At 37.9% G+C, this 27502-nt stretch overlaps 3 protein-coding genes across 5 annotated transcripts; all 3 read right to left on the reverse strand.

Moving 5' to 3' along the window:
* Nucleotides 1-591: 591 nt before the first annotated feature.
* LOC145991288 (uncharacterized) lies at nt 592-7690 on the reverse strand. 2 transcript variants are annotated; one of them, XM_083127276.1, is made up of 7 exons: nt 7469-7686; nt 5687-5812; nt 4829-4960; nt 3904-3978; nt 3064-3144; nt 1672-1796; nt 592-798 (listed from the first exon to the last, which is right to left on the reverse strand). In XM_083127276.1, the coding sequence occupies exons 1-7, from the start codon at nt 7500-7502 to the stop codon at nt 790-792; spliced, it is 582 nt and encodes a 193-aa protein (XP_082983402.1). In that variant the 5' UTR covers nt 7503-7686; the 3' UTR covers nt 592-789. The 2 variants fall into 2 exon arrangements, with proteins under 2 accessions (XP_082983402.1, XP_082983403.1); XM_083127277.1 differs by lacking the exon at nt 3904-3978 and having other exon boundaries at nt 7469-7690.
* Nucleotides 7691-7974: 284 nt separating this feature from the next.
* On the reverse strand, nt 7975-19227 carry LOC145991289 (uncharacterized). Of its 2 annotated transcripts, none has more exons than XM_083127279.1 (7): nt 19134-19227; nt 13506-13646; nt 12603-12743; nt 11239-11328; nt 10447-10521; nt 8633-8766; nt 7975-8134 (listed from the first exon to the last, which is right to left on the reverse strand). In XM_083127279.1, the coding sequence occupies exons 2-7, from the start codon at nt 13591-13593 to the stop codon at nt 8108-8110; spliced, it is 555 nt and encodes a 184-aa protein (XP_082983405.1). In that variant the 5' UTR covers nt 13594-13646; nt 19134-19227; the 3' UTR covers nt 7975-8107. The 2 variants fall into 2 exon arrangements, with proteins under 2 accessions (XP_082983405.1, XP_082983404.1); XM_083127278.1 differs by lacking the exon at nt 19134-19227 and adding an exon at nt 15889-16073.
* Nucleotides 19228-19284: 57 nt separating this feature from the next.
* Nucleotides 19285-27396, reverse strand: LOC145991642 (uncharacterized). The gene is made up of 7 exons (XM_083127704.1): nt 27348-27396; nt 25347-25483; nt 24555-24692; nt 23338-23427; nt 22195-22278; nt 21636-21769; nt 19285-19384 (listed from the first exon to the last, which is right to left on the reverse strand). The coding sequence occupies exons 2-7, from the start codon at nt 25432-25434 to the stop codon at nt 19352-19354; spliced, it is 567 nt and encodes a 188-aa protein (XP_082983830.1). The 5' UTR covers nt 25435-25483; nt 27348-27396; the 3' UTR covers nt 19285-19351.
* Nucleotides 27397-27502: the final 106 nt, after the last annotated feature.

The following is a 27502-nucleotide window of genomic DNA, read 5'->3' on the forward strand; positions in this document are numbered from 1 at the left end:
CTTTGTGATTGTTCATTCTTCAGTTCATCTGATCATCACTCATCCTTATCGTCGCGATTAGCCAAAGATGGCAGAAAAGTGACGCTAAATAACAAAAATTTAATACCAAACCGCATATTATAAGTTTGTTTGCCTATAATAACAAAGAGATGAATTTACTTTTCAAATTGTAAGTAGCTCATTTTGATCTGAACTTAAATTGTTCCATTAAATCATTAAAAAATGGAGCTTTAATACCGTTTTCGGAAAACAACTATTTTTTCATGTCGATGTAACAGCGACGATGGTTTCCCCTGGCACTTAACTAGGTACTATATTACGGAAGGTACTTTGAAACATTTCGGCATGTTAAAAATTATCATCTCCGACGTTCTGGATGTTTTCTTTGTTTCCTAGAAAGTGCGGGTGGACAAAGCTGACAGACGATGTATGACACACACTTCGGTACATAGCAAGTATTGTATAGATACATGTAATAATTGTAATATACACTGCTTCACAGCGTGCTGCATGAACTAAATAAGTTCTACCCAATACTTTACCTATACCCAGTTCATAGTATCACAAAAATCACTATTTTCAGAACTTGTCATATTAATTTTATTCACTTTTCTTTCCAACTTCTTCGCGAAGCACAGTTGCTTCTTTACAATATGTAATGGTATGTATATATTTTTGTATATTCACACAATAGTTATTGTCGATGTATTGACTAATGAACGAGCTCTGTTCGTGGTTGTTTTGCAAAATGATACATTCTTCGAAGCAACTAAGCAGGAAAGAAAGCTGCTATCCCATCTGTAAGAAAATATAGTTTTTAATTTATGAAGAATTAAAGTGTGAAACGTTTTACAATGGAATAAAAATGTCTTAAGTTGTGAACTAGAGTGTGACCAAGACAATTGGAACATGATCGTTTTAATATATGATTGACTAATATAATTATGTTGTGCACAAGATTACTTTTATTACGCGCCTTCCCAACAATTACAGTATAAATTAACTGAGTTGAAAGGAAACCGCGTATTGTGTGACCAGCTACTAGGAAAATTAGACAATGACTGAACCTCAACGGGGTTCTCGAAGATACAAGTGTTAGCGTACAGATTAGTGAAGTGTTAGCGTGCAGAACAATATATATAATACTTGATTCACAGTTTTGCTGCTGAAAATACTACGTTCGATTTCCAGCAGGAGCATAGGTATTAATTTTCCATTTAATAGTTATTTATTCTCATCGTCCCGATTAACACAAAGAGGTGGGAAATCATTAAATACCAAGGATAGTTAATGAATAAAAAAATCACCAATTGGCTTATTTTTGAGTTTTTGTTTCAAGTCGACTTTATTCACAGAAAGGCGAATCGGGACTGGATCTACAGATTTAAAGTAAGATCCAAACCACTATGTGCCTTCTGGGCTCCTTGATTAAACGGCAACGACGACGTTACAACTACAACACCAGGGAGGCCATTGGCTTATGGTTTATTTTCAAGAAGAATCTGTAACTCAATTGACTTTCCAAATGCGACATTATCCTGCAGTCACGTACTTGTTCGGCGGTCCTACAATCTGCCTTTTGTCATACTAATGAACTAAGGTAACATTAGGAATTAATACTATGTTGTTATTACATGGAGAGAGTAATTTATCAATTAAAAGAAAACTCACGAAGCAGTGTTCCTCGTACATGAAGTGACTGTCGCTCTGGTTGAAGTCCACTATTCTCAGGCGACATGATCTCCCTCTGTTGGGGCAGGTCGCGTCGCCTCCCTTCTCACACAGCCCGTACGGCGCTACAATGACAATAAAACATTTCAGATATCTACGTCATCTGGATATTCTCATTATTCATTGATTTCAGAATGGACGTAGGAGAAGTTGAAACCCTTACCGGGAATTGACTCCCGGTCAGTCCGTATTTAAATTCATCCGGAAAAAGGTTTCTGGACCGTAATTAAATTGATCGGGAAGAAAGGTTCCTGGGACCGAATTGAAATACTTTACAGATAAAAAGGTTATTTACGGTCCAGAACCCATTTACGCTTGCTCATTTGCTCTCCTGCACCGGAATTGAATTTATTTAAAATTCCTGGACCTTTAACAAGCCTGTTGTGCAGGCCAACGAGGCTCTGGCGTCTGGACACACGGCCAGTGTAATATTCTACAGGGATGTGTTTTGTCCTTACAGGAGCATTTTCGGTATCAAAAGTACTCAATAAATCAAACGTGTGCAGTGGCGTGCCCAAAGGGGGAGTTGGTGGGGGTCATAGCCGTCTCTTTGGTTTAGTAATCCTAAAAAAAAAAGCACGTCAAAGGCAGGAAAGATGGTAAAATGAACTACTACTAACAAGTATACGTAAATCCCCCCCCTCCTTTCGAAAAATCTGGGCACACCACTGAACATGTGCTGAGAGCCCCATTACTTCCTCAGATTTTATCCTAGGGAATTTAATTCTCAAGATTGATTGATTTAGTTTATTTTACTTTGCGTTTTGTGCCTCTTGGCTAATTTGCGAAGATGGGGATGAGTGATGAAATGATGGAATTGATGAATGGACATTCACAAACAACCAAGCCCGAGCGGGTCGAACCCCGAACCCTTGGCGTCGCAGCGCGATGTGCTAACCACTCGGCCACAGGGCCCGGCAGTCCTCAAAAGACACGTGTTCATTTTAGCTACGGTAAGGGACTTGGTCCCGTATAATGTGACGAGTAAAAATAGCCCATAATTTTCATTTAAACAATCAATCTATTCGATTGAAATTTAAAATCTTAACTGCGAGTTAATATTAGGGAGCAGAAAAGTAGTCTGCTCCCTTCCCCCCTCGACATACTTGCAAGGGTACAATGTGCCTTGCACCCACAACTACAGCGCCAATTGTGTAGATATTATACCAAACCTTGTCTCCTTACATATCATAGAAGGCGAAATTTTCGTGATATTGTTTCTAATTATAATCTAATTTAATATAATCCATTTTATGTAATATGTTGTACCTTTCTTTTTAATTTAGATGCTATTAATATAGGTTATGGACAGGATACATGTGACGAACTCACCTCTGGGTTCACATACGTATGTTGGTATGCACCTCAAGCCCTCTTCGTTACACTCTGAACAATGTAAGTCGGCATCTTGCGCTGGAAGATAATAATTTAGCACAATGTATTAATTCATTTTGTTTTATACACACTCATTTATTGCTATTAAAATATGTGTACACAAGTGTTTTCAAATTTCAAAAACATAAAAGGCTAAACAAATTGCATTACGTAAGAATAATTTGACATTAGAAATTGAACTGTAAATTAGTTTCTCGTCGCAATGCAGTGGTCTCAAAAATTTAAAGGAAAACTATATTCTCAATTTTTTGCTTATATAACAACATGACAAGAATTAGTTCGTTAGATATTTTTAGGATTACTACAAAACAGCGTATTATTTAGGTAAATTGATGAAACTTAACAAATATGAAGCACGTTGGCTAATATTCATTTTCAAAAATTATATTATTCGTGACGAATTATAGGATATTTTACTTTCTTATTTTTTAATTTCACAAAATAATGTCTGTTTCTGTTCCTAAATTGTGAGTAAATGTTTCAAAACGCATGAATACTCAATATTAAAGTACTTCGGTGCGCTGTGCAGTAGTGGCTAGCCTACCGGATTTGTAGCAAAATCACACGTCTGTCGTGGGTTTGATCCCTGGCACCGGCAATAAGAAAATTGTTCATTTAAAGACGAGAGAAGAGCTGGTCTCTCAAAACCACCCATACAAATATTTCTGGCGACGACCATGGCCCTAACACTGGCAGATTACAGCATATATCAGTGCTTTCTTTCATAGGTGAATTATGTAAGTATTATTGATTATGTGCCAAAATCAGGGTGCTTACAAAGTACACAGTAGTCGTTAATGATGCATTTCTTGTCTGTTTCTTCGCATCTCAGACATTCATCGAATCGAGATCCTGCAAGTAGAAATCATGCACACACACATCAGATTCCTAAAGTTGCTGACCAAGGCAGTTTATTAAAAATTAAAAGCACTTTACACGTTACGTTTCTATCTATATCAGGATCTTCCTCAGATTGAGATTTTAATAAACAGCCTTGGTCAGCAACTTTAATATTTAAGGCTTAATTGCGTTGCCATCAGATACCTTATCAATTTTTGTCAAGTGAATATCATATTTTTTGTTAAATTTATCTTGACCTTGGAAATATTATGTACCGTTGGTTAAAATCCATGTAAAAATGTTATTTTTAAATATTCCCCTAAAGCAGATTTATTATATTTTAAGCAGGCTTTAGATTAGTAAATTTTAAATACCAGTAAGAACAAATAAGTTAGTGATGTACACTTTAGCAAATTATCTGATGTAAAGGTGGTTCTTTTGTCTGGTACGTATTAGAAACAAATCTATATTTATATTTCGCTATCTGTTTACTATAATTTCCTCAAAAATCCGTCCGAAAGAAAAATTATACAAAGTAATTATCACATCAAATGATTCTATTGCAAAATACTTATTTTAAACTTTGTCCTTCAATAAAATGTTGCATTTCTAATATTATAAATTTTGCAAATCTGAATGTATCTACTCAAAACAGTAAATGTTCCTTGTGAATAGGCCTACATGTCTATTAAGGGCACACAAATATGTAGTTGTAACAGTATTATAGTTATATGCAGAATAACAGAAATGAAGTATGTGGAGAATATTAGGAACTTGAAACGAACTTGAAAATAATTTATAAGATTCCAAGAAAACATACTATCAAAATGAATTTAAGAAAGATGAGTTTGGTGCTACATACTTAGCATTAGCTTCTCACATGTCGCCGACATATAGAACGACTGTTCGCCTTCGATTCCTCCGATCCTTTTCATGGCTCGCTTGCAATACTCGTCCTCTGGACACTTCATGTTCTTGCAGACGACTTTTAGACCTGCGAGAGTTCAATATTTAAAAATTCTCGATGCTATGGTTCACCAAACCAAAGTTCTTTGAAAATATATTCCTGCATAGAAAATTTGGAGCAAAGAAAACTTAACATTATGTATCTATTCACTACTGATTTCCATGAAATTTTACTATTTTTCATGGATATACCAAAACAGGAAAGAACCGGGGAGTAGGTGGAGTGGCTGTAAATATTTATTACAATACTCGAGCACAATTGTTCACCAATTTTGTTAACTTATTTGAACATTATCCACCTGAGAAATATAAGTTATTCGCTCCGAAATGTATTTAGGAACTCTTCTAAACACATGTTCTTCAACAATAAATAGATAACAGATTAACCGAGAATGTATCATGAACTTCATGGAATTGACTTGGAGTAAAATGTAAAATTTGAATCTTACACCTAAACACATGGGAAAAGATAAAGTTTTTTTATACCAAACTAATAGTTGGGATAGAAAAAAGTTAATAAGAGTTCTACTCATTGTATGAACCCCTCTGATTAGTTATAGAGAATCATCTTTAGGTATAATATAATCCATATAGTTACATGAAATTATGATATTGTATGAGAACGTTAAACCAGTGATCGCAGACTGAATAGTAAACTCTGAAAACATATCCAAAGCAGATAAATCTCATGTTTATAGCGGTTCATAGCTTTAGTTTATTGTTTGAAAGTTCTTTGAAGTCAATAGATACTCACGTTCTTTTGCCTTATCCTCGTCTAAACAGTTGATGTCAAAATTCAGTCTCGATGCCCAAGCCACCACAGCCAGGGCCAACAGGAAGTAGAGTGTTGGGCAGTTGTAAAGGTGCGTGAAGTCTGAAACTGGGAGATCCACAATTGAGTACCCCGTAGGCTATCCAAAGATAGAGTAATAGCTGCTAAATTACAAATATTAAAGAGAATTTTGCAGAACCATCTAATTTAGTGGTCATCGCAGTCATGGCAGAAGGCGTTCTTTGCTATAGACTAGAAGGCTTATCTTGAGAGGCTTATCTCACCACCCTGTGCGCTGTCGTCTGCGGGCTACCTGATGAGGACTATCCGGGAACTTATCTCTAACTCTTACAGTGACTTCTAGAGGTCGCTATGACCTGAACAACAGATATAAAAGGAGAAAGGAGCTACGCTTTGTTCAGTACGAGCAGAAAGGGTAAGTCAAAGAAGCTTAGTGACTTTGAACGTGGCCTAGTTATCGGAGCAGGAAATCGATCAGAGACATTTCAGTCCTCCTCAGTTTGCCCAAATCAACTGTTAAGTGACGTTATTGTGAAATGGAAACGTGAATGCACAACAAAAACAACGCCACGATCGGGTAGGTTACGTGTAATGATAGAAAGAAACAGCCGTGCGTTGAAGAAAATCTTCAGCCATCGTGTGGTGTGAAAACATCACCCAGGAGTTCCGCAACTGACTCAAGTTGCCAACCGGAAGTGGAGTAAGGAAGCAGTGACAGGGCACCACCCTTCATTGTCTTTTTAACTTCAGTTTTAACCTTTCTAACCCCATGTTTTACACTTTGACTATTCTTACCTTACCTTCTGAAGATGCCACTTCATGTGTCGAAAGCTTGAGTAACTGAAAAAGTAAGTGTGTGCCTAAACTGGACTTCAGCTACTTCACACATCAAGGGCCTCCCCGATGGCGCAATGGTAACGTCGTCGCCTTGTAATCAAAGTGACCCGGGTTCGATACCCGGTGGAAGCACAAGTGATTTGGATCCCATTTTAAACTGTATGTCCAGTCCCGATTAGCTTTCGTGTGCATAAAGTGGACTTAAAACTAAATTAAATATAACGGTATGGAGCATTTATATGTAGGTCTATACCTATTGATATATTATGTGGGTCTCCCCGATGGCGTAACAGTAACGTTGTCTTCGTGTGATCAAGGCATATTGCAAAGTGGTTCGAATACCACTTTAAATATTGTAGGTCTAGTTCCGATTAGCCTATATGAGCATAAAATGCACTTCGATATTGACTTTCATATTATATTCACTCGAAAAGCAAAGAATAACTTCCATTTCATAAATTCAAAAATTTAAAAATCGGAATGCTAGAATGTTATCAAAAAAGTTTGTCTTGAATATACCTAAGTTAACCTATGTACGGACAACGAAGTTAGTAATAAGGTGTGTTTCATACAGTGCATATTGATACACTTGTAGGTTTAATTGTATCGTCTGCAAATATGTTGTATAAAGAAACAAACTGCCGGAGTACTAAGTGAGGCGAGTATACAGTTATGTTAACCTCGAGTAGACACATTTTAAAGTGGGATCCAAACCACTATATCCCTCCAGCGGGTGACGTCACAGCGTCATCGCATCACTATGCCATCAGGTAGGCCCAGAATCTTTTTTCCATATTTCCCTCTGCAGTCTTTCCTTGATTTTATTTCAACAATACTTACACTAAAATTGTTTGCTTCAATCTTTTTCTTGCAGTATATTATCGTCACAGCGTAAAATATACTTACGGAAAAAATACTTTGCGTTTTGTCGAGTCCGCATCTTGCTTGAAGGAAGTTTACAATTGTGTTACTATTTCAGGTACAATGTTTTAGGTTACGACTTTGGTACATGCTGTCACAGTCAATATAATGTCGTTTGTCTTCTTAAGCACATCGAGTGATGTAATTATATAAAAAAATTAAAGAATAAAAGGGAGTTCGTGACTGTCTTTAGTATTAATAATTTGTCGCAAGATTAATGAGGCTTTGATGCTCGTTACAAATTATATTACATCATCACTATACAAGCACAGACTTACTTTCACCTCATCACCTCTCGTGTAACTCGGTCTCCCCGATGACGTAGTGGTAACGTCGTTGCCTTGTAATCAAGGGGTATAAAATATTCTTGCCGAAAACAGCAAGAGTTGATATGAGTTGAAATACAGAAAGATATGAGCTGAAATACAGGAACATATACAATATACTTTTTCTTCTGAAGACATGCAACCCATTAGGTAATTGGTGACGTGAAAGCTTCTGTTTTTCTGCAAATTTTTATTATTTCATTTACAGTTATGTTTGCACATGAATACATGTTTGAAGTTTTTTTCAGTACAAGTTACTTTTTATTTTGCCTCACATGAAGGTATCACTCTTAGAGTTTCAAAAGAAAATTGTTCCATTTTCGGACTGAAAGAGAAAGAAAATCATGTTATTTCATGGAAGAAGAGGGAAATTTTGTTGCATAACGAGCATATAAATGAGTTCTTTTACTGAATGTCGATTTCTACCAACCTTTCTTGTGATAATTAATGTGCTCCCTTTATGGTGAAGAAATAGAGCATAATCGCCATATCCGACAGCAGAGCTATACTCTGATGAAATGTTGATGGGACAAACACAGAGTTACATCCAAGGTTCGAACCTTGGACCTCTGATTTCGTCGGACAATATGCTTACCACACGGTCAAGGAGGCAGGATACTAAAGCAATTTGAGAGGTCATTTGACTCCTATTGTCGTAACACGCTAAGCTAACCACTCAGCTACATGGACTGGCAATTACGATTTCAATCTAAACACCTTACACAGACATTAAAAATCGAAATATTTTCTGCGTGAAGTGTGATTTACTCCTTGATACTCACCCAGGGTATCCTTGGTTGAGCAACGCTATTCTTGCACTTACCACACACCGTTCCTCATAGTACATGTGCTTATCTGTCGTGTTGAACCCTTTCATTACGATCCTGCATGTCATCCCTCGCCCCACACAAGAAGTGGGCCCAGAATCTGTGCACAAGCCATAGTACTCTTCGAGATCTGAAATTAGGGTAAAGATAGTAGTAGGATAGGAGCCAAAGAAAAAAATCTATCTATATATATATAAAAATGGATGTACGTATGTGTGTGTGTGGATATTTGTTTGTTCCGGCATAACTCTCCAACGCCTGGAGCAATTTCAACCAAACTTGGTACACGTATCACTTGCAATCTGAAAAGAATATTTTGGGGTAAGACACCCCTGGCACTCCTAGGGCTGGGGTAGGAAGGGGTGACATGTAAAAATAATCGAGAACCACCGATATTAAATTCCGCACAAACAGACATCCGCGACTCTATGCAATCCGCACAACGATAGTGTTTCTCGGGTTGTCTAACATTCAGGCTGTGTTGCGAATGGAATCCATAGTCTTCGTGACATTCCCAGTGCGGTTCAACTCCATGTTCCTCACCTATCGGCATGGAGGGTGAGAGGGGTTCAAAAATAAAATGCCACAAATGACCTAGATTAGTGTCGAATCCATAGTTTTCGGAGTCGCTAAGCTAATTGGTGACATTCACGATAATATTTAAAATTAGTTACATTTTACACTATAGTTAGAATTCATTATTTTCCCGTCTAATGCAAGATTGGGATAAATAAACACTCGGGCAACGCCTTGTTATCAGCTAGTATATATATATATATATATATATATAAAGAAACTGTTGGTTCAAAATGGGCAGGCGTCTAAAGTTTTCATTTATTCTAATCCAAAAGTAATAATTATTTGAAATTGACATTGGAAATTTGATAAGTAAATTTGATCCTATTAAATCAAGCTGATGGAATCGTACCTGATCTAACTAATAGAGGACGTGGAATCCTATGGCAAATTCCTTTGAATTTATTTAATTTTAGGTAAACATTTAGGAGCAGGAAAATATTAATACTTTGCAATTAGAGTGAAGATATTTTTTCTTGAAATTATGATACACATTTTACACTTTTCTTTTTTGTTAAAAACGTTAAGATCTAAATTTCTGAAATTTTTTAAAGTTATCAAACACAATTTTAAAGCGAGAACTTCCTTTACATAAAGTAAGTTTATTTTAATTTTCTCAGTTGATTGATTGAATTAAAAAATTTGGGTGCGTCAGCACTTAGGCTATTGTGCACCCTTTACATGATACGAGGTCCAGCCCCTTACCTTATATAAAATATAACTAGTAACACAATTGTAATGTCGGGGATTAAAATATTCTAACTTCAGTTAAAATCTGATGCTGTAAAGGGGCACTCCGCACAAAGGAGGACAAAACACAGGACAATACACGCAAACTCCTACGAAGATTATACTGGCCGCGAGTCCAGACGCCAGAGCCTCGTTAGTCTGCAAAATGAAGACCAGAGTGTACTACGTGGAAGTGAGATTGACAATTGGGTGTGCTACGTGGAAGGTTCACCCTTTACACCCCTTAATTTTCTTTGCGGAAGAGACAGGGGATGGATTTTGAATAAAAAGTGATTCTATTTTGATGTAGAATTCTTTCTCATAAATTTTGATAAATTCGAAAAATTGTTTTTTACAGCAGAATTTGTTGAAATAGGTTCTCCCACAGAGCGTTCGTAGAGAAATAATGAAAGAACCTTTTGACATTGATAAAATAATTTTCCACTTAAACATTAAGAACGTTATAGAGGAAAACGAATCCATCCCACTATTGGTGAAATCTTACCATCTGGAGAAAGACACTCCCCCTCCATTTTGCACGTAGCGTCCTTGCAGTTGTCACACACAAACATCTCGCCATCTGGAAATGGAATCGAAGGTTGTCAAATGTAAATCAACACAAGATAATGATTCTTCAATAGACACACAAACCAGATGATGCAAGAAAATGTCTAATATTATACTTGCAGTCAATGAGGTTTCCTTTCATAAGTGCTAATGCTATCCGCTTACTATTTTTTTTACTATTAGAATTCCAATGAGGAAGATGAGTAATGATTTGATTATGTTGGTGAGTAGACACAATGAACACTCATATCCAGACCAGGACTCGAATCCAGGAATTTCAGTCCCGTCCGCAGGAATTTTTCCACGGAAGGGCATATTTTGCCCCTCATAGTGTTGCCCCCTCAAAAACGTTCCTTCAGTTTGTAGTTAACATGTTACTGCAACCCTGTATACCCTTATAATATTTAACAGCAATTATGGACACAGAAATGAAATTATAGGTGTCAAATATATAATTTTAGGTTGGCATTTATTTTCGAGGAATGTGAACATAGCCCCACACCACCCTCTCGAGCCGTCCATAGCGGCAAGATCGAAAATCTACCACCTAACACGCTCGTTCATCGAGCTGACTCGTAATTTATTTATCCATCAATCCTACATAGCTTTTAGGATCTGACTATTAATTACGATTAAACAGCATGAAACTATTTCCTTTCTTCTATCAACTCTATGGACTAGTTAAGGGCCTATCTTTGCACGTATCTTTCAGCAGCTAATGACCTATTACCTGGTTTCATGCAACTTCTGTGGTAGTGGCAGATTTCCTTCGTGTCCTTGTAGCAGTCTTTGCAGTGAGCCAGATCCAATAGTTTCTTGACTGAAAGAAGAGCAGTTTCATGGAATAATAAGCACTACGTCAACTGCATATACAGGTATTACAGTTATAAAAATAATGCTAACTTCAATATTTTGGGGCATTGAAGAACCAGTTACAGTTACTGCACTCACGATCATAATCATATTTTATTAATATGTTGCAATCCAGGGAAAGATACTTCTCTGAAAGTTCAAAGAATTGAACACACACAGATTGTAAAAAGAAGCGAATTCTCTGGAAAAATTAAGATATTTCCAGATTGTCACTCATATGCAGGAAACTAATTCTGGGGAAAATTTAGATATTTCCAGAGCTATGGACACTCATGTGTAAGGGACTAAATTGTGAATAAGATTAAGAGATTTCAACATTTGATGCCTTTCCTGTCTTGGGAAACTATATTATTGTTTCCCTCGCTCAATATAGGAGCGACGTTATTCCTGTAAATGTCTGAACCTTCTCCAGAATGCACTTTGACACGTCCTTTCCCATTGCACTAATATTTATTGTTATTAATTACCTTTCCTCTTGTACAAATGTTTATTGTTCTTTCCTAATTACCTTTCTCGTTGTACAAATGTTTATTGTTATTAATCTTAATCTCTGTTATTCATTTTGTTATTCTTATGGTATTTAATATTTAAACCTATCACTGATAATGTCAGGTTACTGACTGACCTTTATGTACATATCTTACATGACCTGTTGCCATGGGAATTAAGATTGTGTTTTGTCTTGATTTTGGAGTTCGGGCTTTGAGTTTTAGAGAGTGGTCAAGTTGAATTGTAAGAAGCGGTTATGAGTGAAATGGATTTTATGCATATAAGTATTTATTTTGCAAAGAAGTAAAATATACTTCTTTCCTTTGTGAAAACTTGACTGTGATTTTTATTTGACGAACGAAGAGAGATATAACCAAATAGGCTACCCTGAGAGGCATCACGTGAATTCTACGAGTCTTCATGTGATCATTTTTATTGTGTTTTATTTAAATAATGACGTTCCTTTGACTGAAAGAACGTGTCAACTTTCGACCATATGAGTGATGTTAGCTCTGGAAATCGAAATCTTCTCCACAACTCAGGTATGTGTTAACCCTAGAGAAGATCTTCGTCCTTAAGTACCTGTGATTTTTCCTTTAAATCAATAAGGTACTGAACAGCATCGTTTTGATTTTTAGGTGCAATCAGCATTCGAATAAGCGTAAATTTGTGATAGAATGTTTTTGTTATCGTTGTAGTTTACAGTGCACAGAGTTTACATGTGATACTTACAGACATAAAATTGGCTACACCTGGCCTGGGCGTAAAACACGGGGTCGTGGTTTGGGTTAGTTGAGATGACGACACTCTTCAGCTTCCTCATGCAGTACTCGTCGTGGGGACACGCAATGCCCTCACAAATCTGCGCAAGTCCTAGAAAAATGTCATAACTTGTGGCTAATCCTATCACAAAACATGTACGCTACATTTTAACGACTTGGTTTTGTAGCAGTATTGAAGAAAACGCTCAGAAATACATTCGAAATAATATTCAGCTAATCCATTTCTCACGGCTGTAAGGTTTTCCCTCCATTTTTGAACTGTAAAGTTAGTGTGACTTACTTTTCTTTTCCAGTTGTAACATAAACAGAAATAGTACATCAATAATTTCCTACAGCCAAATTCACACGAACAAAAATAAAACCTTGTCGGATAACTTGATGGAAATATGTTGTTACAAAATTTGTGAAATGTCTGCACGTGGATAGCTTGAAATGAAACACTCTGGTCCCTGAATGAACCTTATGCATTGAAGTGGATACTGTGGTACGTTTAAAGAACAACGTGTTTATTTTTGAAAATATTCTTAAATTCAATATTAAAAACAAAAAATCATGTGCCACGGATGTTACGGATGATCTATAAATTTAAGTCCAATATCAAATATACATGCTAAAGGAAAATGTGAAACAATAAACTCCTTGGATCCATACAACATTCAACATATTTTAAAGGCGTTAAACAAAAAATAATCTGGTTAAATAACAAAATTGTTCTTGAAATATTCCCACTTTTCATGGTTTTTCTCTCTTATTAATAAAGAAATTAAAGATTTTCTTTGAAAAAATGGTTTGGTGCCATTGACCTTTACAATTACCTCAATCTGTTTAATAATTACTAATTGTCCACACTTACGCGTGTTAATTTCATCCTTGGTGAAATATTCGTGGCATCTGATGGACACTGCTGTCAATGCCCAGTGCAGAAGAACTCGCAGCAACATTTTCTTTGGCCATGCAGTAGGTGGGATGGTCCCTCTACGTCAGAGAACGGCTTCTGAAGAGTACAATTGGTGTACTGGTACAGCAATCACTAGGCTATGCCTTCTTGAAACAAGACCTGTCGCTTTACATGCAACGTCATCATTGGTAGGCCATTTCTCGCAACGCGATGTGAAGATAACGGTCACAAGATATCGTCAATTGTACAGTAGTTATTATACTTTATTCACTCACATTAGAAAAACTCCGTTAAAACTATACCCTGTCTCGGGGTTCTGTGAAGAAAGGCCGCGAATAACGACAGAGAAGGGGAGAAAGCTAGTGGGCAGTTCAAACTGTTGGTAGCTGCAGCTGTGTTTTCCCCTCAATGCAGTCAAACTCGCACACCATGCGTTCATTGGTAAAGCCCTCTCATGTCCTACTTGCGCAGAGAACTTGTTTTCGTTCGCTTGCTTCAAAGATTCCATGGACAGAGTATATGTCAACAAATACGTGCGACTGTGAGACTGATATCGTTGTCGTGACCTACCAATGATGACGTTAGATGTAAACAAAATTATCTACATCGGCCTTGATATAGGAAGGCATTTACTGCGGCCGCTGGAAGTAGATAAATCATGTTGCAACACGTTCTCGTTGATGAAAGAACATGTCAATTTCGTCACCAGACTGTCAAATGGAGGTGTTTACGAGTGTTAGAGTCGAATTACTTTCGGAACATCTCCAGCGGACTACGCGAGTCTGTCTAACGAGCCTAGTGGGCGTGTAGAGCCTGAGCAGGGGGCTTAGCGATAGGTTCTGCGTTGAGATTACGTCAGCGGCTCGCTTCGTTGATTGGCTGCTTCGAGAGTTGTGACTCGTTCCAAGCTTCAAATGCATTTCAGCCAAAGATGTTTCGGAAATAATATCCCTCTACTACGTACACCTTCCAACAAATTGCATCCCATTTTTTGAAACCAGGCGTTAATGGCTCCCTGGAAGAAGTCCCTGCTCTGAGAACGGTTCCAGTCTGTTCCTCTTCATCCGATGCAAAGTGGTGAGTCTGAAGTAATTTTTACTGACAAATCGAAAGTCACAAAGGCTCAAATCTGGACTGTGAAGGGGTTGTTCAAGCACTTCCCAGCGTAATATGAGTAATTTGGCGGGGGTAAGGGAGAACGTGCCGCCCAAATCCTTCGTGCTAATTAAAATTTACTTCTCTTAACCGTCTGGGGCCTGAGGAGCAAGGTAATGAGTAATTTTTTTATGATTTCGCAAATGTAATCGTTGTTAAGCAAAATTGTCCTGGACCCTACTTTCATTGGATAGAAAACTTGTTGATTCTCCCCTCAGAGTTAAACCCAAAGTTCAATTCTGGTCTCCGATTTAAGATTGAGTTGATGTTTAAAGTCCACTTTGTGCACAGTATGGCTAATCGGGACTGGACCTACAGTTTAAAGTGGGATCCGAACCGATATGTACCTCCACCGGGTATCGAACCCAGGGGTTCTTGATTACAACGCGACGACGCTACCACTGCGCCATCGGCGAGGCCCTAATTCTGGCCTTCGAAAGTTAGGTGCCAAGTTAAACGGAATTGCTTCACAAAGTTTGAAATATTCTTTGCCACGTGGGGTTGGGCACTACCATGCAGTTCAAAGGATGGCATTACACAGTTTTGAGAAGGGATACACGAATAGTATCGACTTGCTGATCAAACCATGCTTTTGTCTGTGCGAATGTAAGCGTACATTCACTGGCTGAATGACCAACAATAGTGTGTCATCTCATGTGATTATGTGCCAGGCGTAGGGCCTCGTCGATTGCATGGTGGGAGGGTCGTCACCTTGTAATCAAGTGGATCCGGGTTCGATACCGGTTGGAGCCACATATTGATTTTTAGCCCACTTTAAACTGTGGGTCTAATCCCGATTAGCCTATCTGAGCATAACGTGGACTTGGACAAGTGTCAGGCTCTTACAGCCTGGCTAGTACTGGCTCCACGTAATACAATTTATTCAATCGAATTTACAGATTTACTGTCATTCTATTTCATCGTAGCAATTAACCTAAAGAGGTGTAAAAAGCGACCAGTTCATTTAATTTGATTGATTTTTTTTATTTAGCGTCGTTTTTCTGCCACTTTTGGTTAATCGCGACGATTAGGATGACTAATGATGAGTTGAAACTGCTGAGGAGACATTCATAAAGAACACTCATGCCCGGATTCAAGCACGGGACCCCTGGTGTCAAGCGCGCTGTGCCTAACCACACCACCACGGAATACTAATGCGTATCGTTAATCTCTAAGTACTTACTTCGCAAAAGCCGTTGTTTCGTGGATTGTAGGGTTAGTCCTATATAAAGGCAAACCATTTCTAACTCCTTAGGAGTTAGAATGGTTCTTCTAACATCCAAGAAGCTTAAACATTTTGCAATGAACAAGTTAAAACTGAATGCATTATTTACGGACAAGGTTGTGTAACTTGATTGGACGAGTTATCAAATACAGGTTTCATTTATTACCCTTCGAGTGGCTATATTCACGGGCTGTCAATTAAGGAATATGCACGTTGGAATTTTATAGCCCGTGGAGAAGATTATGACTTGCCAGAGATTAAAAAATGTATACCTGCTTGTCAGAACGTACGGTAAACTAATGTTCCTTACAATATGGTATAACCGATTAGATTTGTTGAATTTTATAAGCTTCATGTTGTGTCAACATAATATTGTAACTGATTAATGGATTCTTAATGTTTGTGTTTAACTTCTTCAAATAATAAGAACATATTCGCAGCTCTGTTGAGTTGATAGATTTTTGTGAGGAATTTGCAGAAAGACATATGCGGTAGATTGGGAAAAGCAAACAAATTATATTTTTCCAAATCAGCATATTAAGTAATAGCCGACCTCGCGTCGTTGAACTAAACCTTATAAAGAAAATATGGTAAATGTTATTATTATCATTACACTTGATGGGCTGCAGCGACATTTTCCCTTTGGTGAGCCCTTGTGTGGATTTAAAACTGCTTTGCTTTCTGTACACTTTTTTAACTTACTCCCATTAAAACATGGGTTGATTGTATTACTTTTCAAGCAATTTTCTTCAAGTGTACACAAGAAGTTAACTATTTTGAATTGAATTGTTTTTTTAAGTCCACATTATGCGCGTGCAGGCTAATCGGGACTGGTCCCAGTGTACAAATACACGGGGGGATGCCGGGGATTTTTCCCTTCAAAATATTTTATCCCCTCCAAAAGAAAATTATTTTTATGCCTGCCAGCGATGTTATAATTCCCCCTTAAAGAAAAGGGAATTGAAAGCATCTATGTAACAAACAGAATTGAAAAATCATACGTGTCCATTAATGGCCCAGTCATCAAGGATTTTCATACCGAAAGGTATGCAGCTTTGTGGATTAGAGATGCCGAGGCTTATTTTCCAGGTATTTGCACTAACGCATTTGCATGTTTTCAGCGGGAAATTTGGAATTCTGCATGCTTCTAAATTAAATGTTATATTTCCGGAACTAAGAACGTTAGAGGTACAAATGATACCTCGTTTTGTTCAGTATACTTTGGGCTATAATCCTGATGGAAAAAGATTCCGTAATCAGTTAGAAGAAGAAGAAGAACAGAAAAGGGAAAGTAACTATTTTTTTACACGAAATTTGAAATTCATCGGAACCCCACGCAGGCTACACCAGGACGTGAATTTCCAAACGGTACCCGCATAATGCTTGGTATGTTTGCCATTGATGTGGAAAAATTTACGCACTTATTTGTAATACTTTCGGAGAAAGATAATAGTTTTCAATATAGAGCAAGACAATTCGAAGCTACAAAAAAACTTCTTTGTTACCTTACCTTGACCTGCCTGGCTGCCAAAAAAAAATCATAATTTTTCGGACATCGCCCCCCCCCCCTTGAAATAGTAACAATGAAATTAGAATTTACATATTGTTAATTACATACCTCTAGACTCATGCAGAACTCAAAACATGTATCTCCGATCATTATCCAAGTTACAGTGTGTCACAAGCCGTCCTTAATGGAAGTACCTGCTGTGACACCCGTATCACGACCAGTCCTTTAAGGGGCAACTCAGCAACTTTACCGAACATGCATTGAAGTTAACAAGGAACTTGCAGGGTAGAAATTAAGGGGGCGCCAAAATCAACCTCACCCAGGTGAAAGTTTTAACTTGAACCGCCCCTGAAAACATTTGCCATTTTCTTAATATCTTAATTATTTGTTATTGCCTGTATGTGAAATAATAAGCTTTCCGAAGCTTAATTATAGCTGGAAAATATTTTTTAAACATACTATAATGCTTTGAAGACATAATTTGGTTATTGCAAATTTTTAATATATTTATTTTCCTTTCGCAGAACACCAAATATGTCCTGTCCAATGAGGTCACATGGTAAGTACATGAACCAGTTATTTTTGCTCGTACTCATTATGAGACTGTCCTAATACTTACAGCAAAAACAGAATAACCGGTGACGCAATAGCACGTGAGGGCCAGGGGCTACCTACCGACTGCCGGCCTCACTCCCACCTGCCGAGGTGGGAGAACCATTACGGGGTGACGTGTGGTCACCACGACGAATCCCTAGTCGTTGTGTTAGGTGTCCATGACCGGGTTACTCTACTCATTCGTAGCTCCTCAATTTCCTCACGATGGTCGGTAACCACCGGTCCCATACACAGGCCGAAATCTCAGGAGAGAAGTTGTTACGCTTCCCCCAGGAGACTCGAACCTGCGCGCGTCCCGTAGCCGAAAGCATGACGCATTAAGTTCGACGAGCACCGAGACGCCGGAAGCGCGGCAACAGAACGGATCAGTTTCGGTTCCGGAGTCTCAGTGGGCCATAACTCTCAAGATAACCTGCAGACTTCTAGCCGAAAATTCCGGGCTTCGGTTCCGCACGTTCGCCTGTAGTATGCGTTACTCCATTTGATTCCAATAGAAGCAGACGACAGAAGTTCTTTTGCTGGATTTGTCCGTGCTTCCTCGCGTATCAGTGGGCGAGGTCCTTTAGACTGCACGGCGACGGTGCAGGACTATACTTACAGCAATGCCTTTAGAAAACGGTCTCTTAACTGAGGTAAGGGTTTATCCTGTGGCGCAGTGGTTGCGTTGTTACCTTGTAATCAAGGGGTCCCGGGTTCGATACCCGGTGGAGGCACTTAGTGGTTCGGATCCCACTTTAAACTGTAGGTGCAGTCCCGATTAGCCTTTCTGTGTATTAAGTGGACTTAAAACAACAATTCAACATTCAAAATTAAGTCGCTATGTGCAACAAATGTCAATAGCCTTAGGGCAAATACACCCACAATAATTTGCTTTCATGCTTTCTTTCATGAGTAACACAGCAAATGTAACAGTGTGAAGTTGTCTGCACATAAGTGCACTGTCGATTTCCTAAATAAATATTTTATGCTGGTATGTTAAGTGGAAATTCATCAAAGCAAGGCTAATGCATTTTTCTTTCATAAATTGACATAATTATACGCGTGATTTTGGTTTCTTTGAATGCATTACAATACATACCGTCTTATCCGAATAATTGCAGGGAAGGACAAGGAGTTTTGAATGCCTTGCGAGTCACCGAATACTAAACAGTTGAATAACGTGACAGAACAGATCTTTTGTTATAGCCTGTGGAGAAATAGGTTCTGGAAAACATGAAACAGGGTTGACTGTAATCGCAAGTGTTTATTGAACAAACTTCCCAGAATCCTTCGTGAAGATCGCACGACGTCCAATCATCATTCAGGGTAAATTTCCTTCGAATCAGCAGACTGGAAAAAGAAAGGAACGTAAATGCACTCTTAATTCCTTTGCGTGAAATCGTATGTTACTTAATCGTGTTGCTTACTTCCAGTTAACAATCATTATCTCAGAACTAAGGCTCCTTGAACGCTTGCCGAAGGAATTGATGTATTCAAACTTTGCAAGAAACATTTTTTTTAATGCTACATGGTCATCAGGATTGGGCTGAACCTAGGTGGCTACGGGAACTGGGGCATACAATACTCGCGGGGCCTATAATCAAAATTTATCAGGTTATTGTTCGAAGTACAGATGTCCTATATAATTATAATATAAACGTTAGAAATTAGGAATTCTTTATTCATGAGCAAAGTTCAGCCTGTGGCTGCTCTACCACTTAACCCGCAAAATCTAGTACAATAAAACAAACAATAATAAATTACTACTATCATAAGAATTCCATTACATTTATCGCTTCTAAATATTTCAGTAATTAACACTAAAAAAAGATAAAATACAATTTTACTCATTCACACACATCAAAATGTTCGTCTCTGGTTCAAATCTGCTCATTTATTTGGTTTTGCTTTCAACGTAAGCATGCTGAATCTAGTCATGTGTACCGAGGCTCTGTCACTGCCCATTTAGAAGTACTTTTGTTACTGCCCTTTTAAAGCTGTTGTATGTCGCACGCGAGGTAGCATCTGGTGGTAGCGCATTCCAACAATATGCTGAAGCAATTTGAAGGATGACAGGTATATGGATTTTATAAATCTGTCCAGATGAAGTTTCATAGTGTGTCGAGTCGTGTACTTGTGTATGTTGTGTCTAAATTGGAGTCTGTCATATAAATATGTGGGTGTTTTTGTTTGCAGAATTTTGAATATTGTGCAGGCCAGATGTAGTTTTCCGCGTCGTGTCATATTCAGACAATTAACGTAATTTAAGTAAGGCAGTATGTGAACTCTTCGTTTCAAGCTAAATGCAAACCGTATGCAGGAATTCTGTACTTTTTGTACAATTTTAGCATTAGTTTTTGTTAAATTAACACCGTGAACAACGTCACAGTAATCGAAAATGGGAAGAACGAGAGCTTGCATAAGACGCAATTTAACATCAGTTGAAGGTAAGTGCGTTGATTTATAGAGCTTTTGAACTCTGAGACGTTACGTGGTTTTGCCAGTCAAGTTTCTGATTAAATATGACACCTAAGTCCTTAACAGTTGTGCAGTGTGGGACCCTCACATCATTATATTAATTGATAAACCAATTATTTGAATTTTATTTGAGGCAGTTCTAGAACCAATTAATGTAAAACAGCATTTACCGGGGTTAATTACAAGACCATTACGTTTACACCATTTATATACATATAACATCAAGGTCACGGTTCAGGAGATCAATTGCTGGTTTGGCATTTTTGGAGTCTATCGGCATCATCAGCTGCGTGTCGTCAGCATAACATTATTACATTTAACTTATATAATAATACGAAATATTTATAAGTTAAGAGCAATAAGCAGAACATGCTGAAGGTTAAAACAGAATAAATACGTAAAGATAATAAAAGCTTCAAATTATTGTTTCATTTCGATTCTGGTGTACTCCTGGTGTCACATTATATTTAATTACAAAACTAGGTGTGTTCAATGTCAAACTGTTACTCTAACTATAAAACTGGCAACATTTAATCATATCCAAAAACATAATTCTGTTTTTTCTTTTCATGAAATTTTGACGCTGTAGTGAATTTATATTCTTTGATATAAAATAATATTTTCACTTTATGATTTCATTCTATAAGTAAACGAACAATACATTGATTCAAATATTTGTTACAGATATTTGAATACTATCTTTATGTAGTACTTCGTTTAGAATATGATGTCAATATTTTAGTATATGTTTAAGTAGCTATGCCAAAATTATCGACGAATGCAGGCTATATCAGATTAGTTAGTTAATTGGAAGCACCAGCGTTCTATAAACTAGTAAAAAAACAGCACACAAACAATAATTTTTCTTTAGCGTGGGGCCTCGGACGAATGCTAATGCTACTTTTATTAGCAACGACTGTAACAAAACATAAAATATTGAAGGAAGAAAACTATATAACAAATCTCTAATCGCTTGACATGCAATTATAATGTAATGTCCAAATGAAATCTAGATGAACATTTTGACTTATTGAAAAAATGCCGTTTCAGGCATTGAATTTTATGTGCATTGATTTGAGGTAAGGATTTCCAGTTGTGAATTACCGTAAGTAAGAGAACTTACCACACATCGTTCCTCGTACACGTAGTGTTCGTCTGTGGTGTCGAAGCCCTTCTTCCAGATCCTGCAGGTTTTCTTCTTCCCGATGCAGGAATTGGGACCCACGTCCGAGCAGAGGGTATGGAAGTCCTCCGTCTCTACAAAGGATATTCGACTCAGTATAAAGAATATATTTGTACACGAGTTTTAAGTGAAAGAGAATTTTAACTGCAGGGTGATTCAAAACACCCTTAACACCCCTAGACTGGATGCAAATAGTCGTGATAGAAACAGGTCAGGCCTATGGGGAACCATATTGGTGTGTTCCAAGCGTACTTCCGCCATATTGTTGGCCGCCATATTGAATTCAACTCAAAATTTTCAAATGGGAAGTGGGTGATGTGATATATCAAATTAGGCTACAATTTCAAGGGAAATGCAGTGGTGAACGTTTTTTCAACCTATCTTTAACCAGGAAAAAGTAACTTAAATGAAAACAACAGAAGATCGCAGTTCGTGACTTAAAGCGCTGCTTCCCGAACACCTTACAAATATTAATGGTGTGAATTCATCTGCAACTTACCTTCAGAAGTGAGACATTCGTGCTCTTTTTGGCATATGTATTCCTTCTCCTCGTCGCAATTGTCGCATACTTTGGTGGTTCCGTCTGAAAGAACGTAACAGAATAGACGACACAATTACAGACGAATATGAATATATATATTTTACTCTGTAGTCTGATAGATATAACTCTTTCCTTTCCGCGGCAAGGCAGCAACTAGCGCGCCAATGGAGGAACCAATCGCAGAGCGCCTTTGAAGCAGGTAGTTGAGGCTGATTGGGTGTTTGAGTCAGTTGCGCGCCACAACGTCAAACGCTTTGGCGGTAAGCATAGACTGCGCTAGAATCCAGAGGGGCAGATTTACAATGAAGGGTGACGCCGGAGACCCTGGTTCGATTCCTGGGGTGGATGATCTAAGGTTGGAATTTAAAGCGGCTCTGGGGCTCACCCAGCCTCAAATCAATGGGTACCTGGCAGCAACCCTCATGGTAAAGGGCGGCCTGAGTGTGGTGCTGATAACATCACCTCCAAAATAACAGAGATAGATAATGTGTGAGGGCATCCCCGAATGCGCAATGGTAGCGTCGTCGCATTGTAATCAAGGGGTCCGGGTTCGATACCCGGTGGAGGTACATAGTGGTTCGGATCCCACTTTAAACTGTAGGTCAAGTCCCATTTAGCCTTACTGTGCATAAAGTGGACTTAAACCACCAAATCAATCAATCAATCGATAATGTGTGAGGCACAACCCCCACATCCCCTAAATGTGCTTTCATGGCTCGAGGCTATATGCACGGGGAACTTTACATTACCTGCTTTGACGGCTAATTTCGACACTAGGAACCATCCGGAAACGAAATTTTATCCTGAGTACATATGCAGCCAAGCAGCACAGGCTTACAGTTGCCTCTAAAATAGCCGTAAACAAAATACATAAATTAATCTATAACTAATCAGCCCCGAATGGTCTGGTCTCGTTCTCGTCTTGATTTTTACAGCTCAGTCTCGGCACAATTCCTACAACTGCAACCCAGAAATGTACATGACTGTACAAGTATCTTCCTTTATATTTCAGGCCATTGCTTAGGCTTATATTGCGTTCATGTTTTAGAAACGAGCAGATTATTTTTAGTATGGCTAATACTTCCAACATGCAACACTTACCTGGTTTTGTGCAGGTTCTATAATACAAGCATGTCTCTTCTGTATTGTTGTAGCACTCGAAGCAGTTTTTTTCGTCCACGTTCTTAGTGACTGTTGGTATATAAGACAATAAGTGAACATTGGAGGGAGAAATTTCATCGACAATTATTATATAAAGACTTCACAAAATCGTGTGCATGGTAGAAGAAAGTCTGATATTTTGAAATATGAAAGGTAATGTGGAATATCACGCTTCTGGCTCCGGCTTCACAAGTCACATGTACCGATAACAATGAAGCATTTTACTATTTTACGTATATTTTATAATAAAGAAAAACACAAAAGTAAAACAGATAGAATCATGACAATCAATATTCATCAATTAATGGAAATCAAAACCGAAACAATTACTTAATACACTGTACACAACTCAACTATTCTTCTTATAATTTATTGATATTTTGATCAGGATTGATCCTTTTGTTTTATAATACACACACACACACACACACACACACACACACACACACACACACACACACACACACACACACACACACACACACACACACACACACACATATACTAATATAATAATACTACTGGTAGTAGTATTCTATATATTAGTACTAATATATATGAACTGACCTCCCTGGCTACTACTCCATGGGTCCCGGGTTCGAATCCCAGCCTGAGTATGAATGTCCTTTAGGAGTGTCCCTTCATCAATTTTGTCATGTCATCACTCATCCTCATCTTCGCCATATCCAAAAGTGGCAGAAAAGCTAAGTAAATTAAGCAAATTAAAAAATATAAAAGAACCATAATAGAGAATAGATATAGGTTACTAATTGCCGTGTAATCTGTTATCATCCCACTGTACACTCCGTTTGAATTTTAGTTACAGGAATTCCATGTGCGGGTGTATTGCATATTTATACGAGGGTTGGGGAGTAAGTCATGGCAACCCAGTGATAATTCGACAATCGAAGGATGTATTAAAATTTTGTTATATACAACTGAAAGAGTATCCATTATGGATATTTTGTTGGTAGGAATCATGAAAGAAAACCCAATCAACCCTGTGACATACACATGTATTAATGTACAAGTTACAAAAACCTGTCTGACCCTGTGACATACACATGTGCACGTGTTACAAAAACTTGTCTCATTATGACAAACCTTTCCTCGTATTTACTTTAATACCTTGTTAAGAAAGAACATTTTCTACTTACATCTTGTGACCTTCACACATTTTGCATAGGGATAGAAGATAGGGTCTTCGTCACTGGGGTTCAGAAGTATAGTCTTGTACTTCCTCTGGCAGTATTTCTCATCAGAGCACGTCAGGTTCTTACAAATTGACCCAAGTCCTGGACATGAGAACAGAAAGTATGGATGAATCATGAAAGTCATAATTGCAAAATAATTAAACTATTCAGCGTGGATTTCTGGGAATCTAATCTGAGGTCAATTTCTGAACACATTTCTGATAGGCAATGAGACACATGGGGTTGGCGAACACATTTAGGAAAGGCAGTGAGGCACGTGGGTTTGGCGAACACATTTAGAAGAGAATGGGAGATGCCTGGTTTTGGCGAACACACTTGGGTCAGGCTGGGAGATGCATGGAGTTGGCGAACATGTAGACATTCCGGTGTTGGTTGTCTTTGGAATGTCAACATCCTCACTTGTCAGGTTAGATTATGTCTACATATGCGCTACCTTGCCTCTGCTGTGTTCGGTACTTCATATAACTGAATAAGCGCATAGAATATAGCAATTTTGGTATAGATAAAATTTTCAAGTACAATGCATATTACATTTGATTTTCAAAGTGTCGAAAGCGACCGAGAGTCCCGGACATTAAATCTAGTCTCGTGTCAATTTTCCAGACTTCTGTGTTTTGTTTTTAAAATGTCTCTGTCTCAGCACCACTCCTAACAATAATTTAACAGGTGCAGATAGAGATGAGCGTGAAATATAAGTATGTTAAAAGGTTGATAAATACAGAATACGATACATACGTCCGTTGATTTCGTCAGAGGTGAGATAGTAGTAAGCAGTGGCTCCCATGATGCAGATTGTCCAGCAGAGCACTACATGCCATTGCATCGCCTCTCTACTCCAGGTTGCAGGTTCCTCCTTCCGCTCCCACCAAAACCATGTAATAAATTCATGAAATAACTTGATTATTGGTGTAAATACACATAGCACGAAGTAACCAAATCCATGGCATTGCTGAACCAGAAGGTTTATTGCTGCAGCAACACAAAACTTCAATCCCTCCATATCCTGGGCTAGATCTATCCACTCTCATCCATTCTTATCAATTTCCTTCAGGTCAGTTCTCCTCTTGCCTTTCCTAGGTCTCTTACCATCAGGTTTTCCAACAAGAACCATGTATACCCTATCCAAGCTATCTCTGGAAAAAAGAGCCGCGCATAGCGTCATAGAAGGGGAGTATATCGAGCGGGCAGAGTTAAGCAGTACACACTGCTGGGAAGGCTGGTAACTGCAGTCGCTTCCCCTCCCTCCCCCTCCACGCAATCCCGTCCCCTCTCACGTGTTCCTTGGTGGAGCCGTCTCACGTCACTACTTGCGCATAGACTTGTTTTCGTTCGCCTGCTCAGCCCCCCCGTGGCGGAGTGGTTAGCACATCGCGCTACAAAGCGGGTTCGAATCCCGGCCTGGGCATGGATGTTTGTGAGTGTCCATTCATCAATTTCATCATATCACTCATCCCCATCTTTGCAAATTAGCCAATAGTGGCACAAAAAAGCGAAGCAAAATAAAGCAAGTCAATCGTTCGCCTGCTCCCGAGTTAGCTAGGACAGGGTATATATAAACTTCCCTTTCCTCTCCATACATGGCCTTCCCATCAAAGTATTCTTCATGTAATTATTCTAATAATGTCAGGGGATGAATTTAGATTATGCGGTTCAGTATTGTGTAACTTCACCACTCTCATTTGAATCCAAATACCTTCTAAGATTGTTTATTTTTAAAAATTCCTAAGTTCTGTTCCCTATTTAGTGTCACACTTTTAAAATACAACTGTCAAAATTCCTTTTGTCTATGTTTTAACCTTTACATTCTTTGATATTAGACGAGAATGGATAACGTGCCTTACCTGAATTGATCTGTGTACTTGTGTATAGGCATGTTGGTGTGTCTGTATGTGTGTGTGTGTTCATGTGGCTTGCTTCACTCTCTCCCTCTTCATTTATCTCTTTGCTGATAACAGAATAGAGCCAAAACGCAGCACTAGATACACAACAGATTTTTGAAATTTGACTGGTAATGAAAAATATCATTTTGAGAGACCAGTAATAGATGTCTATCAGTATCGTTACAAAAGCAATAAATTTAAACACGAATATAAGTATTAACAACTAATTGCTTATTACTAATAGTGAACAAAAATGGGTTTGATTTGTTTTGTTATTTATTGTATTTTTTCTGCCACTTTTGGCTAATCGAGATGATGAGGATGAATGATGATATGATGAAATTGATGAAAGCACACACACAAAAAACACCCATGATCAGGTCTGGATTAGAACTAAACTAAAATTAATTGAATAAAATGTAATGGTACTTAATGAAAACTATTTCAAATGTTCTGTAATTTAATGACATTTTGAACCATCTAGAAAAGAATTTCATCTGCAACTTTATATATATATAATTAAAGTTTTATTTTAAATTTACTAAAATAATAAATATTGTTACTACGTTTCCCTTATATATTTCTGTATATGAAAGTAGGCCTTGTTACATCAATTTTTTAAGGTTTTTGCACCCTGCTGGGAGGGTAGAAAAAGTAATAGTTGCACATTTTTAAAACTTATTTCTTTCTAGCCACAGATCGGTGATTACGGTCCCCTAATCCAACACTGCACTGAAATAACCTTAACAGCTATTTAAAAGCCTTATATATTTCAATGAAATCTTCCTGTGCAGACAAATAAGACAACTTAGTGTAAGATAGCAGGAGTTTGCGTGTTAATTTACCATTGTACCAACCTTCAATTCCTTTGTACCCTTTTTCGGCTGTCTGTTGAGGAAAGTGTACGTTTGGTATTACCAGTTGGGTAATAGAAAAACACTTCTGTTTATTTACGATAAGGTTGGTACTAAAGATAACACAAAAATCAAGATTTAACATTTATTTTTTATA

Source organism: Lepisma saccharinum, chromosome 8 (assembly GCF_977018435.1).
Source record: "Lepisma saccharinum chromosome 8, izLepSacc3.1, whole genome shotgun sequence".
NCBI classification, from domain to species: Eukaryota; Metazoa; Arthropoda; class Insecta; order Zygentoma; family Lepismatidae; genus Lepisma; species Lepisma saccharinum.

Bases quoted from the DNA above. Each gene is read 5' to 3' on its own strand.
- LOC145991642 (XM_083127704.1), bottom strand. From the start codon at position 25,434: ATGCAATGGCATGTAGTGCTCTGCTGGACAATCTGCATCATGGGAGCC. The intron at 24,693-25,346 runs GTATGTATCGTA...TCTCATGTCCAG, and splicing joins CTCTGACGAAATCAACGGAC to GACTTGGGTCAATTTGTAAG. The intron at 21,770-22,194 runs GTAAGTTGCAGA...TATCCTTTGTAG, and splicing joins CGAATGTCTCACTTCTGAAG to AGACGGAGGACTTCCATACC.
- LOC145991289 (XM_083127279.1), bottom strand. From the start codon at position 13,593: ATGTTGCTGCGAGTTCTTCTGCACTGGGCATTGACAGCAGTGTCCATC. The intron at 11,329-12,602 runs GTAAGTATCACA...CTCTTCTTTCAG, and splicing joins GTGTAGCCAATTTTATGTCT to TCAAGAAACTATTGGATCTG. The intron at 8,767-10,446 runs GTAAGATTTCAC...CCCTAATTTCAG, and splicing joins GGAGTGTCTTTCTCCAGATG to ATCTCGAAGAGTACTATGGC.
- LOC145991288 (XM_083127276.1), bottom strand. From the start codon at position 7,502: ATGCGGACTCGACAAAACGCAAAGTATTTTTTCC. The intron at 5,813-7,468 runs GTAAGTATATTT...TGGATCTCCCAG, and splicing joins AAACGCAAAGTATTTTTTCC to TTTCAGACTTCACGCACCTT. The intron at 3,145-3,903 runs GTAAGCACCCTG...ATTATCTTCCAG, and splicing joins TAACGACTACTGTGTACTTT to CGCAAGATGCCGACTTACAT.